Below are 15,442 nucleotides of genomic sequence, written 5' to 3'. Positions count from 1 at the left end.
TTATGAAGCAGCGGTCTAAAGACCGCTGCTCCATAACCTGTCCGCCTGCTCTGAGCAGGCAGACAGACATCGCTGCAATTCAACCCGATCGAGTACGATCTGGTAGATTGACACCCCTGCTGGCGGGCGAATCTGCAGGGGGCGGCGTTGCACCAGCAGCTCATAAGAGCTGCTTGTGCAATGCTGAATACGGAGAGCGTATTGCTCTCCGCATTCAGCGAGGTCTGTCAGACCTGATCCGCACTGTCAGATCAGGTCCGCCAGACCTTTGATAAATATCCCCCTATGTGCTTGTTTTCAGGTTGATTATATTTGTTAAAAGTTTGTGTCGGCTGTTAATGTTTTGTTTTGCGTAGTAAACAGTTGTTTTTAAATGATTTTTAGAGAATGTGTGTGGAAGGGTGCTGTATGAATGGAATATTGAATATTGAGGTGTATTTGATTTTGCCTGATTTTAAGGATACTACTTCTTTCAGGAGTGCATGAATTGTGTTTAGTTTGCGGTCATATTGTATTTGCGTGACACAGAGTGTTTCACGCGAACAAAAGAGGGGGATATTGATGAGTATCTTTATTTATGTGATTTGGGTGATTGTTTTTAAGTAAGAAAATAAACCTAAAATATTTAGACAAGGTGTTAACACAATATTTGTATTTGCAGGATGAGATCATAGAGCTGTATCGCTTAATATTTAAGCGAAGAAGGGATGTGCGTCTTACAGTGGAGAATGGTATGAGAATAGGAAGTTTTTTTTAGGAATTTCCCATTGCAATCATTCCTTAGTGTATAATCAAACTACTCAAAATAAGAGTGAGGACGCGTCTCAGCTAGAAATTTATATCAATTATACAGAGAAATATGAGTTTTGGGAGTAGAATAATTATAATGGTATCAATGGTATATTTTCTACTTACAATGGCTATTGGATCTATGAAAGCAAATGTTTTTTCCCTTTATTAACTGGTATGGTATCTGCTATTTGAGTTTTGCAATTTCAGGTGTTTGTCAGCAAAAATAATTATCTTATCATAAAGATGTGTTTACCTTTAAAAAGATTGTGTAGTTTTAATAATGTTATGATTGTATTCTTTCCTCATACAGGATTGAGAGAGAATTTTGGTTGCATAAAAGTTTTAGTAAATTAGTAGTGTTTATATCACATGATACAGCTGATTCTACTAAGATCATATTTGGAGAATTATAAACATTACATAGAGTAGCTTTGCAGAATAAAACAACACTAGGTTATTTTTTTTTAGTATTTCAAAGAGAAAGTGTGAAGAAATTAATTTTAAAGAAAATGTTTTCATTTTTGCTGCAGGGCAGGCCTTAGCATAAGTTACTTAGCATAGCTATACAGCCTCTTAAAGAAGTCTAGTAGTTTTTACTTGCTTAGTATTCATGTTTAAGGTATAATTGTGATTGTATCAGGGTGCGTGCTCATCTTGTGCTGTTTTGTTTCCTTCTTAGACTCCTTCTGACTCAAGTGTCTGTTGCTATGAGGATCCCCCTGTTTCCCTTGTCTACCCCATGAACAAACCATCGTACTTCCAGCATGCATCTGCAGATACACTCTCTCATGTGCAAAGCACCCATACTGGAAATGGACTATGGTATTGAAGCAGAGTGTCTGAGGGAGGTGGAGCTCTAAGAGGACGAAGACTGTTCTTAAAGTGATCAGAGACCACCCAGAGATACTTGTGCTGTTCCCATGTTATGCTTCACTGTGGAGAGTGTACAGAGCAGGAAATTGTCTGCTATTTGGAGGATGCTAGCTATGCAGGTTGAGAAATAAAGATGCAGTTTTGTTTTTGGGTAGATAGGGGGACTGGTTGGGTCTTTGTGCAGATGGACCAGTAGTTTGGGGATGCTGGGAGGTAGACAGAGAGTATTGGAGAGACTGTACTCATGTGCCGTGACATATTGTGCCCTATTGGCTTATTTAACATTTTAATATTAGTTAAAGGGACAGTCAACCCAAACATTACTGTTACTTATTTAGATTAGTTAATTAACAATCTTTACATCAAACTCTAGCCCAATTTTCATCTAAATAAACTTTGGCAGAAAATACACTTACTAGATCTCATCTGGCCATTTTAAAATGGCCACCTGACTCCTCCTTCTCTGACGTCTCCCAAAAGCTTGAACTGCAGCACTAGTACAGGATCCTCTCGTCCCTGCACGCTCCTTTCATTCAGTTAATTGAGACACTCCTATGGCACCCCCTCACACTATCTCCCCTCACTTTCCTCACAGCTAGTGCTCTGTGATCTTAGCTCTGTGTGCGGGGGTATTGGCCGAGGAGGACCGGAGAACGGTGAGTATGTGGTCGGGGGAGCACTAGCTGTGAGAATCTGAAGTTCTGGCTTGTGGGGCTCTTTTTAACAGCAGTGGTGGTTGGAGATCGTTCACTACTGAAAAGCACCGGTGTATGTGGGATGGCTTAGAATGGGTTTGTTATGTAAATAGATGGACGGTTGGGCATACACTTCTGCTCTGTTTATTCTAGTGGGAGCGTATATTGATTTACATTTGTATAAAAATGGGATGCTTTTTAAATAGATGTTTTATTAAATGTATCCACAGTTACTTTTTTATTGTGGGAATACTACTGTGACATCTTAGAGATTGACATCTCTAGTGTATCTCGTTGCTGCTAAGCGTGTCGGTGTGTTAGTGCAGACAGAACGTTCTGCTGAAAGAAAGTGAGGGGAGATAGTTTGAGGGGGGTGCCATATGAGTGTCTCAATGAACTGAATGAAAGGAGCGCGCAGGGACGAGAGGATCCTGTACTAGTGCTGCAGTTCAAGCTTTTGGGAGACGTCAGAGAAGGAGTAGTCAGGTGGCAATTTCAAAACGGCCAGATGAGATCTAGTAAGTGTATTTTCTGCCAAAGTTTATTTAGATGAAAATTGGGCTAGAGTTTGATGTAATGATTGTTAATTAACTAATCTAAATAAGTAACAGTAATTTGTGGATTGACTGTCCCTTTAATTATTATAGCAGTAAATGTGAATGAATTTCTCTACAGTATTCTCACATAGATTCATGTTATACCGTAGTATTAGGCTTACATTGTTGTTAATAGATTTACTAATTTTCTGTGCCTTTTATATAGATGTTTAATTTTCATAATATGTTATTCTGTTAGAATAAAAGGGTGAATGTAAGAATATATAGCCTTAATGACGCCATTTTGTCTCTAGTAATCTATTTTGTGTAAGCATACCATTTTTAGATGAGTTCATTATATTTCATTATAAGTTAGTTATTATGCTGTGAGGAAAATATGAAGCTGAACACTTTATCTCAATAATTTGTCCGATGGCCTTGTTATGTCCTGGCGATGCACCCAGGTATACTTTTATCTAACACTCCTTGCTCACTAAAAATACTCATTTTTATTCCTTATTTTTAATGAAGTTCTTTGTTCCAAGCATACTGTGTAAGATGGTGTGGCTATGATTACTTCATTGTTTAATCCCATTAACTGTAACCATTGTCTATAAAAGTATGTGATCCTTATAATAAACAGAACAGTGATTAGACTTTACTTGCTGCCTGTCTGATTGTTGTTCCTGAGATCTCGCCAAGTAACCGATTCAGCTCCAGGTGAAGGTGTAGAATAATGCTAAGTGTCAAGTGATACCCCCGGTTATAGGATAACGCCTAACAAATGTGTTCTACCAGTGGGGGGTATGAGGGAAAGATATTTTTGTATGTGAAATAGCTGCTTGTGTTTATTCAACCCCAGCCATAATTAGAATTTCAATATCTAACATAAACAACATAAACAACTTGCAGGTGCAGCCCATTGCTATGGGCATGCCCTATCTAATGTTTTTTTAATGGAAAACAGCTATTTAAAATACAGAAATAAATATGAAAGATAAATATCCCATACATTCAATACTCGGAAGCATAACAATTCATTTGGAACAAATTAAGGGGAAATAAATATTATAGTACAGTGTCCCTTTAAAATTCATCCTATATATTTGAATATCATAAACACTATGATATGGCTAAAATTTTGTCATGGCACTAGTAATTCTAAGAAACAAGTCCACTCGCTGGCTTTTTTACTGTGAGGAAAAAAACACACTGAAACTAATATTAAAAAAAGTATAGAAGAAAAAAAAAAGAAAAAAAATTAGACTTCAGCAATAAAAACCTTCAATCAAAATGTTTGCAGCAAACCGATGCCAAAACGTATGCATAATAAACCCTAATCAATCACATTAGACAAAAAAAAAAGAAATTATTAAACATTGGCAAACACAGACATCTTACTACTCACCGTGCTGGCTTTCTTTAGGTCGTTCAGGAACTGCAGAGTTTGCAGATTTCAGCAGGCTACTGTCTGACAGTGCTGGACGCAAGATCCCAAGAGAATGGGGCAAGTGTAGAATATTACTAATGAGGAAAGAAAAATTAAATCACAAATAAATTAAAGAGCTATTATAGAGCTAAAATTATAAGTTCTAATTTGTTTGCTTCTGATTCTATTGGCAGTGCTAGTTGCACTACACAGCTGTGCGACTAGCGCTGTTGACTGGATCAGCATCAGTTTTGCTCAGGACTTGCAGTGCTCTGTGGGTCCTGAACTGTACACTTTAACCCCCACATAGGGTTTAAGCAAATAGTTAAACACATCGCTTTGTAACATTGCTAGTGATAAAATAATATGTTCTAATAAATAAGAGCATTTCATTTTATCACTATAATGGCTGTTTAATTTCAATATCAGTTTCCTAATTCATTTATTTCATGGTGGTGAGAGTCCACGTTCCAATACTCCTGGGAATTACTCTTCCCTGCCACTAGGAGGAGGCAAAACCCCTACTACCTCAATGGAAACTTAGTCTAATAAATAGCCAAGCAAAAGAGTTAGGAAAAGAAACAAGTGCAAAAAATTGCAGCAGGGAAAAAAGCATGTGTTCAAAAAATAAACCAACAACATAAAAACACAGGCGGACTCTCAGCAACATTAAATAAATGAAATTTATCAGGTAAGCATAAAAACATAATTTATGTAAGAACTTACCTGATAAATTCATTTCTTTCATATTGGCAAGAGTCCATGAGCTAGTGACATATGGGATATACAATCCAGGAGGGGCAAAGTTTCCCAAACCTCAAAATGCCTATAAATACACCCCTCACCACACCCACAATTCAGTTTAACGAATAGCCAAGCAGTGGGGTGATAAAGAAAGGAGTAGAAAGCATCAACAAAGGAAATTTGGAAATAATTGTGCTTTATACAAAAAATCATAACCACCATAAAAAGGGTGGGCCTCATGGACTCTTGCCAATATGAAAGAAATGAATTTATCAGGTAAGTTCTTACATAAATTATGTTTTCTTTCATGTAATTGGCAAGAGTCCATGAGCTAGTGACATATGGGATATCAATACCCAAGATGTGGAGTCTTCCACTCAAGAGTCACTAGAGAGGGAGGGACTAAAACAAAAACAGCCATATTCCGCTGGAAAAATAATCCACAACCCAAAAATAAGTTTATTTTCACTTTAGAAAGAAAAAAACTTAAATCAAAAAGCAGAAGAATCAAACTGAAACAGCTGCCTGAAGAACTTTTCTACCAAAAACTGCTTCCGAAGAAGCAAATACATCAAAATGGTAGAATTTAGTAAATGTATGCAAAGAGGACCAAGTGGCTGCTTTGCAAATCTGATCGACTGAAGCTTAATTCTTAAAAGCCCATGAAGGAGAGACTGATCTAGTAGAATGAGCTGTAATTCTCTGAGGCGGGGTTTGACCCGACTCCAAATAAGCTTGATGAATCAAAAGTTTCAACCAAGAAGCCAATGAAACAGCAGAAGCTTTCCGACCTTTCCTAGGACCAGAAAATAAAACAAATAGACTAGAAGTCTTCCTGAAATCTTTAGTAGATTCAACATAATATTTAAAAGCTCTTACAACATCCAGAGAACGTAAGGATCTCTCCAAAGAATTCTTAGGATTAGGACACAAAGAGAGAACAGCAATTTTCCTATTAATGTTGTTAGAATTCACAACTTTAGGTAAAAATTTAAATGAAGTCCGCAAAACTGCCTTATCCAGATGGAAAATCAGAAAAGGAAGAAAAGGAGACTCACAAGAAAGAGCAGATAATCCGGAAATTCTTCTAGCAGAAGAGATAGCCAAAAGAAACAACACTTTCCAAAAAAGTAGTTTAATATCCAAAGAATGCATAGGCTCAAAAGGAGGAGCCTGTAAAGCCTTCAAAACCAAATTAAGACTCCAAGGAGGAGAGATTGATTTAATGATAGGCTTGATACAGACCAAAGCCTGCACTAAACAGTGAATATCAGGAAGCTTAGCAATCTTTATTCAAACCATCCTGAAGAAACTGTAAAATTCTAGGAAATCTAAAAGAATGCCAGGAGAATTTATGAGAACACCATGAAATATAAGTCTTTCAAACTCGATAATAAATCTTCCTAGAAACAGATTTACGAGCCTGTAACATAGTATCAATCACTGAGTCAGAGAAACCTCTATGACTAAGCACTAAGCGTTCAATTTCCATACCTTCAAATTTAACGATTTGAGATCCTGATGGAAAAACGGTCCTTGAAACAGAAGGTCTGGTCTTAAAGGAAGTGGCCAAGGTTGGCAACTGGACATCCGGACAAGATCTGCATACCAGAACCTGTGAGGCCATGCTGGTGCTACCAGAGACACAAATGATTGTTCCATGATGATCTTGGAGATCACTCTTGGAAGAAGAACTAGAGGTAGGAAGATATAAGCAGGTTGGTAAAACCAAGGAACTGCTAACGCATCCATTGACTCCGCCTGAGGATCCCAAGACCTGGATAAGTACCTGGAAAGTTTCTTGTTTAGATGGGAAGCCATCAGATCTATTTCTTCAAGACCCCACATTTGAACAATCTGAAAAAACACATCTGGATGGAGAGACCACTCCTCCGGATGTAAAGTCTGATGGCTGAGATAATCCGCTTCCCAATTGTCTACACCTGGGATATGTACCGCAGAAATTGGACAAGAGCTGGATTCCGCCCAATAAAGTATCTGAGATACTTCTTTCATAGCTTGGGGACAGTGAGTCCCACCCTGATGATTGACATATGCCACAGTTGTAATATTGTCTGTCTGAAAACAAATTAATTGTTCTCTCTTCTATAGAGACCAAACCTGAAGAGCCCTGAAAATAACACAGAGCTCTAAAATATTGATTGGTAACCTCGCCTTTTAAGATTTCCAAACCCCTTATGCTGTCAGAGATCCCCAGACAGCTCCCCAACCTGAAATACTTGCATCTGTTGTGATTACAGTCCAGGTTGGATGAACAAAAGAGGCCTTTTAAACTACATGATGGTGATCTAACAACCAAGTCAGAGAGAGAGTGTAACATTGGGATGTAAGGATATTAATTGTGATATCCTTGTATAATCCCTGCACCATTGATTCAACATACAAAGCTGAAGAGGTCTCATATGAAAACGAACAAACGGGATCATGTCCGATGCTGCAGTCATGAGACCTAGAATTTCCATGCACATAGCCACTGAAGAGAATGACTGAGACTGAATGTTTCGACAAGCTAAAAACAATTTTATTCTTCTCTTGTCTGTTAGTCATGGACACTGAATCTATCTGGAAACCTAAAAAGGTGACCCTTGTCTGAGGAATCAATGAAGTTTTTGGTAAATTGTACCTCCAACCATGTCTTTGAAGAAACACCACTAGTGAGATTCTGCAGAATGTAAAGACTGAGCTAGTACCAAGATATCGTCCAAATAAGGAAACACCGCAATACCCTGTTGTCCGATTACAGAGAGTTGGGCACTGAGAACCTTTAAAAAGATTCTTGGAGCTGTCGCTAGGCCAAATGGAAGAGAGACAAATTGGTAATGCTTGTCTAGAAAGGAGAATCTCAGAAACCGATAGTGGTCTGGATTAATCGGAATATGAAGATATGCAAAGGCAGAATAGTCCTTATAGACACCATTTTGAAAGTTGGCACTCTTACAAAACGATTTAAAATTTCCAGATCCAGAACTTGCCTGAATTAATTTTCTTTCATTGGGACAATGAATAGATTTGAATAAAACCCCAGACCCTGTTCCTGAAATGGAACTGGTAAGATTACCCCTGAAAGCTCTAGATCTGAAACACACTTCAGAAAAGCCTGAGCCTTCACTGGATTTTCTGGAACGTGTGAGAGAAAAAATCTTCTCACAGGAGGTCTTACTCAGAATCCTATTTGATACCCTTGAGAGACAATACTCTGAATCCATTGATTTTGTACAGAATCTGCCCAAATGTTCTGGAAATTTTTTAATCTGCCCCCCACTAGCTGAGCTGGAATGAGGGCCGCACCTTCATGCAGACTTGGGGGCTGGCTTTGGTCTCTTAAAAGGCTTGGATTTATTCCAAATTGAAGAAGGTTTCCAACTGGAACCAGATTCTTTGGGGGAAGGATTGGCTTTCTGTTCCTTATTCTGTCGAAAAGGACGAAAATGATTAGAAGCTTTAGATTTACCCTTAGAGCTTTAATCCTTAGGCAAAAAAAATTCCCTTCCCCCCAGTGACAGTTGAAATAATTGAATCCAACTGAGAACCAAATAAATTGTTACCTTGGAAAGAAAGAGATAGTAATCTAGACTTAGATACCATGTCAGCATTCCAATATTTGAACCACAAAGCTCTTATAGCTAAAATAGCTAAAGACATAGATTTAACATCAATTTTAATGATATCAAAAATAGCATCATAGATAAAATGATTAGCATGTTGAAGCAAGCGAACAATGCTAGACAATACAGGATCTGTTTCCTGTTGCGCTAAGTTTTCCAACCAAAAAGTTGATGCAGCTGCAACATCAGCCATGGATATAGCAGACCTAAGAATGTAGCCAGAAAATTATATAATAAGCTTTCCTTAGATAAGATTAAAGTTTCCTATCTAAAGGGTCCTTTAAAAGAAGTACTATCTTCCATAGGAATAGTAGTACTTTTGGCAAGAGTAGAAATAGAAATAGCCCCATCAACTTTGGGGATCTTTTCCCAAAACTCCAATCTAACTGCTGGCAAAGGATACAACTTTTTAAACCTAGAAGAAGGAATAAAAGAAGTACCAGGCCTGTTCCATTCCTTTGAAATCATATCAAAAATAGCATCAGGAACTGGAAAAACCAACAGGAGGTTTTAAACAGAATTTAAATGTTTACTAGTTTTAGTAACAAGAGGACTAGTTTCCTCAATATTCAAAGTAATCAACACCTCTTTTAACAAGGAACGAATATACTCCATCTTAAAGAGATAAGTAGATTTGTCAGTGTCAATATCTGATGTAGGATCTTCTGAATCAGATAGATCCTCATCAGAGGAGGATAATTCAGTATATTGTTGGTCATTTGAAATTTCATCAACTTTATGAGAAGTTTTAAAAGACCTTTTAAGTTTATTAGAAAGCGGAATAGCAGACAAAGCCTTCTGAAACGCATCAGCAATAAAATCTTTAATATTCACAGGGATATCATGTACATCAGATGTTGAAGGAACAACAGGCATTGTACTACTACTGTTGGATACATTCTCTGCATGCAAAAGCTTGTCATGACATCTGTTTCATACTACAGCTGGAGATATAATCTCCACAAACTTACAACAGATACACTTAGCTTTGGTAGAACTGTTATCAGGCAGCAGGATTTCAACAGTGGTTTCTGAGACATTTTGCAAATGTAAGACAAAAAACAACAATATATAAAGCAAAATTATCAATTTCCTTATATGGCAGTTTCAGGAATGGGGGAAAAAAAAGAACAGCATAGCCCTCTGAGCATAAAAAAGAGCAAGAGGCATATAGGAAGTGGGGTTTAAATAATGAAATTATTTGGCGCCAAGAATGACGCACAACATAAATGAAATTTTTTTGGTGCTAACGACAACCGGAAATGACAACTCGTGTCATGGCAGAAGCAACTTTGTGCAAGGAAACCTGGCGTCAACTAAGATGCCGGAAATTATGAATTTGCGTCACCTAACGTACCTTCGCGCCAAAAAATTCTCGCGCCAAGAATGAGGCAATAAATATCAGCATTTTGCAACCTCGCGAGCCTAATTTTGCCTGTGAAATTTAATGAAAAAGCAGTCAATTTTGAAGAAAAGACTATACCCTAGGTAAAATAACTTCCTAAATATGTTTCCCAATTTGAAACCGATAGCCTGCAAAAAGGAAATATACATAAACCTGACTCATGACAAATATAAGTACAATACATATATTTAAAACTTTATATTAATACATAAAGTGCCAAACCATAGCTGAGAGTGTCTTAAGTAATGAAAACATACTTACCGAAAGACACCCATCCACATATAGCAGATAGCCAAACCAGTACTGAAACGGTATCAGTAGAGGTAATGGAATATGAGAGTATATCGTCGATCTGAAAAGGGAGGTAGGAGATGAATCACTACGACCGATAACAGAGAACCTTTGAAAAGATTTCCTGTGAGGAAAACCATAGAATCAATAGGCAATACTCTCTTCACATCCCTCTGACATTCACTGTACTCTGAGAGGAATCGGGCTTCAAAATGCTGAGAAGCGCATATCACAGAAGAAAATCAAGCACAAACTTACTTCACCACCTCCATAGATGGCAAAGTTTGTAAAACTGAATTGTGGGTGTGGTGAGGGGTGTATTTATAGGCATTTTGAGGTTTGGGAAACTTTGCCCCTCCTGGTAGGATTGTATGTCCCATACGTCACTAGCTCATGGACTCTTGCCAATTACAGGAAAGAAATATCACTAGTTTACTAGTAAAGTGAGTAAAGTTACTACTAGCCCAGAGGAAAAAAAAAAGTTATTTATCCCTCAATGTAACAGATAAAAAAAGCCAATTTTTTCACTTAGCCAGTTTAATTTCTTAGTCATCTTGGTCTTATGAACCAGTGGAATGTTCCAGCCCTGATTATGGGTATATATTCTTTAAAAATGTGGTAGCATATCAGTTGATTTTATTGATCATTTAAAATATATATATATATATATATATATATATATATATATATATATATATATATATATATATATATATATATATATATATATATATATATTTTTATGGACAGCAGTGTATAATTACAGTCTATTGGTGCAAAATACCTTATATATTTCCTCTATGCTACAATCTAATTAGTCCCATGGATATTTTCTTTTTTTTTTTTTTAACAATTATTAGCAAGAAATCTTTGTGGTTTTAAATAGCATTGCCACTTTTTTAGAGTATGTATTTTTTATGGGCTGTAAAAGAGCTGATTGCTCTTTTAAGGGCAATGCCCATACAAATTACATTTTTTGGGGGCAATGAGTAATTATTTTTTTTAGTTGGTTTTTTTTATTTTGAGGGGTTGGTTGGGTGGTTGTAAATGTTAGGGTGTTATTTGTATTTTTTTACAGGGAAAAAGAGCTGTTAAACTTAGAGCAATGCCCTACAAAAGGCCCTTTTAAGGGCTATTGGTAATTTATAGATTAGGTTTTTTTTATTTTGGGGTGTTTTTTTAAGGGGGTATTAGATTAGGAATAATTTATTTTGGATAATTTTGTTTTTTATTTTCTGTAATGTTAGTTTTTTTATTTTGGGTAATGTTAAGTTTCTTTTTCATATATTTTTTTTTTATTAAGAAATATTTATTAATTTTTAATGTAGTTAGTATTTTTTTATTTTATGAAAGTGTATTTTAATTGGGGTTAAGTTAAGGGGTGTTAGGTTAGGGGGCTTAGTTATTAGGCTAATACTTTGCATTGTGGGGGGTTGACGGTTTAGGGGTTAATAGGTTTATTTTAGTGTTGTCGATGTGGGGGGGCAGTGGTTTAGGGGTTAATAGGTTGATTTTAGTGTTGGTGATGTGAGGGGGGTGACTGTTTAGGGGTTAGTAAGTTTATTTTAGTAGTTGCGATGTGGGGGGTTATTAGACTAGGGGTTTATGTTAGGGTGTTAGGTTTACCGCACAGCAAAATAAAGTTTTATGGTGACTTGTAATGGCGGCGCTATGGAAATAGCGGTACAGACCCATTTTCCACGGTATGTACGCAACGGGTTTACCGCACAACTTGTAATCTTGGTGATTGTCTGGAACAGTAGTTTTTCTAAAAGCACCATTGTACATATGCTTAATTATTATATCTATTTATTTTTTTTTGTGTAATATCATAATAATAATTATAATAAATGCATTAAGGATGCACAAATTATCATGAAATTTTAAAATATAAGCCAATATGCACAATAATGCCCAAGAACAGAACACACAAACACAAAAAACAGCATAGGCAAAAAAAGTACATGAATTCAAAATGACATGCAACAGTAAAACATTGGCAACAACAGATAAAAAAAATAATAACAAGCAACACCTTTGTACTGCTTACAATCTTTTTGTGCCCCATTTGATTAACTTTTCCCTTTCAAAATTTCTCTCACCTGTCACAGCTCCTCAAATTGTATTGTTCTGCTTTCCTTGAGATCACTCCCCTTTGTACTTTACACTAAAATTGCTATTGTTTAAAAAGATAGATTTTGCCTACGGGTTTTGCACCCAAACTTGTCTGGGGATAACTGTGTGCATCACTGTTGGCAAATGCATCCGTCTGTGGGTGCTGGTGAGTACCCATGATTGATTTATTTTAGTGGCATGGAATGTTTACCCTTCCCGTTTGCCAACACATGCTAGCCTTCAACCAAACTGAGGTACAACAAGGGTGACACAGGCTTTTTTTCTATATCTATATATTGTTTGGTTGAAAGCTAGTATGTGTTCAAAGCATTAATGCATGTTCATGAAAACACATTAATGTATATGTAAAACAACAAAGAGGCAAAATAGTTAATTAACACAAAGACAGTATAGAAAAAGAAGCAAGTGCTAGTCAAAAATGTAAAGTGGTCAGAGGATTGATCTCAAGGAAAGAAGAATAGTATAATGTGAGAAGCTGTGACACGTGAGAGAAATTATGAGAGGGAAGAACTGCAACATACAGTGCCCAAACAGATTGTACATAGGAGGGGAAAACATAATGGGCTATGTTTAAAATTTGCTTGCAACTAATAAGGGAAATAATCTAGTCAGGGAAGAAACAAAATGTAATTGTGACAGGACAAAAGACAGTTCAATGCAAGGGAATACAGACAGTGCTCAGTGTAGCAGAGGTCAGACAGTGCAACATGATAGGAAAAGAAACCACAATTAAAAAAATAAGGAAAATGGGGCAGTTAAATTAACATGGGTTTAAGACAAGATAAGAGGAGGAGGGAAGGCGAGAGATAGTGGCACCAAGAGATTATTAAGAAGTCTGTTTTATAGCCACTAGCACCCACCAACACACTAATTAATTCTACATATTAATTGCTAAATTTGAAATAATAATACATATCTTCTAACTGGTAATCCACACACTTAATTATACTTCCTTTACTTTTGTTCTTATTTTGAGCACAATCAAACAACTCTATAGAACCTATGGTTGGTAATGACAGCTTTACGATACAGCTATTTTAGCTTTAAAAACAAAAAATAAAAAGCGTAGATGAAACAAAATTGTAACTTATCAATCAGATAAAATATTGTCTTGACCCGTGATTCACATTTGGAAAAAAAAATGTGTGGCAAAAGCCCACAAAAAAATGTCGAAATTTTAAAGAGAATATAGGGGAAAATGAAAGTAGTTAAACTGTATCCAATACCTGCTAGTGGGTTCAGATGTTGTATCTGATCCAGTCCTTGATCTAGAGATGAATTTGGAGCTCTAAAAGACATAGTTACATAAAATGAGTTACTGGGGTACAACTTACATAATGTTAAAAGTTGAAAAAGATACAAGGTTTACTCACCTTTTTGCTCTGTTGCATATGGGTGAGGGACGATTCTAGCTGAATATCTGGGATAAGGGTTCCTGCATATGAGGGAAAGGTTGGGGAGGTAGGTTCTAAATTATGGGTGACAGGCTCGGGAGAAGATTGGGTAAAGGGAGATGTTGGAAAGATTGAAGAAACATGACATTTCCGATTAGTAGAGGAACCATGATAGGTCCAGAAATATTTTGGTGACAGTACTTTCTTCTGACTCTTTTGAAATGAAAGTGTACTGGGTAAGACTGGAGTTCCAGACAAAGTTGATGGAGAGGTGGAAGATTTACACTCTGCTTGTGCAGTTAGAGCACAGGAGTCAGACAGGATGTCTTTGTATTCTGTTGGTGTTGTAGGAGCACTACATGTAGTTTTTGATATGGATTCTCTGTGTGATTTCTTGGTGATGTGAATATTTGGCCCTGTTAAGAAAAATGGTGCACTATTTCCTGCTGGTGAAGAAGGAGAACTGTGTGAGGAACGTGGTGAAGTAGAAGAACGATGCTTCTTGAAGCTGGCGGTGGCAGCTGATGAGGATAGAACAGATACTTTCTTAAGAATTAGAGAGACAGAATCTGTATTCTCCCGTATTTTTGTCACAAGATTTTTTCGAGTCCAACCAACCTGAGTATAAAAAAAAATAAATATATAAATATATATATATATATATATATATACACATACACAGTATATGTCTTTAACTACATATATGCAACTACAAGAACAAATCCCTAAGAGTGGTAAAAAGCAGCTTCCCTTAGTGTTATACACCAAGAGATGCTTAAGCAATAGTTAGATGGCAATTAGCTCTCAAATATATAATGAAATATAACAGTATTTATTCTGCATGTTGAAGTCAAGGTTTGTAGAAGCATTATACATAAATTGGCTTGAATCTAAATATTGAAAAGATGGAAAGCAAATATGTATTTGGACTAAAATAATGGTCTCCAAGTCATGGAAAGAATATATTTTTCTAATGCTGGAGAAGGTTTTGATTGACTTTTTTTTTTAATATGATATTTCTAGTTTCTGGAAAATAAAATCAACACAAAGAGATGTTTAGAAATAACCTGGAGGAAAGAAGGAGATAAGGCTTTAGTTTCTTGGCCCCTCTTTATTTATGTATATATTTACTTTAGTCAGGGTGGATTTCCATAAGGCAGAGTAAGCATGTGTCTACAGGCGCCTTCCATAGAGGGGCGCCTGTCTCTTCTTCTCCATATGCCTTTTCTGCACACATCTACCCTCACTCACCATAGTAGATAATAACTTTGCCCTAAACAGAGATGGCCACCACGCTGGCCGGTCCATTTCTCCAGTGAATGCAGACAAAGCAGCCTGTGTGGGGATTGGTTCTTATAATGGGAGTGACTGTGAGTGACTATTTGTGCGCTATTACAGAGCGCTCTGAGTGCGCGGTGGTCATGTATTAGCTGCAGCGGCTGTCAAAATCAAAATGACACATTGTATAGTCAGAGGGCAATCTTTTATATAAAATACCATAGGTATGAATATTATTGCTAA

General features: G+C 36.7%; 1 protein-coding gene across 1 annotated transcript in view; it reads right to left on the bottom strand.

Moving 5' to 3' along the window:
* Positions 1 to 15,442, bottom strand: part of CNKSR1 (connector enhancer of kinase suppressor of Ras 1) — a 181,270-nt gene that overhangs the window by 77,318 nt on the left and 88,510 nt on the right. The window contains exons 9-11 of the mRNA XM_053706965.1: positions 13,901 to 14,539; positions 13,754 to 13,815; positions 4,305 to 4,420 (exon numbers count right to left, since the gene is read on the bottom strand). Of these exons, the coding sequence (XP_053562940.1) occupies positions 4,305 to 4,420; positions 13,754 to 13,815; positions 13,901 to 14,539 (817 nt within the window). The remainder of the gene's footprint in view (positions 1 to 4,304; positions 4,421 to 13,753; positions 13,816 to 13,900; positions 14,540 to 15,442) is intronic.

This window comes from Bombina bombina, chromosome 3 (genome assembly GCF_027579735.1).
Source record: "Bombina bombina isolate aBomBom1 chromosome 3, aBomBom1.pri, whole genome shotgun sequence".
Lineage (NCBI taxonomy): Eukaryota > Metazoa > Chordata > Amphibia > Anura > Bombinatoridae > Bombina > Bombina bombina.
Note: the sequence above shows the minus strand (reverse complement) of the source record. Positions and strands in the feature narration are given on the sequence as shown.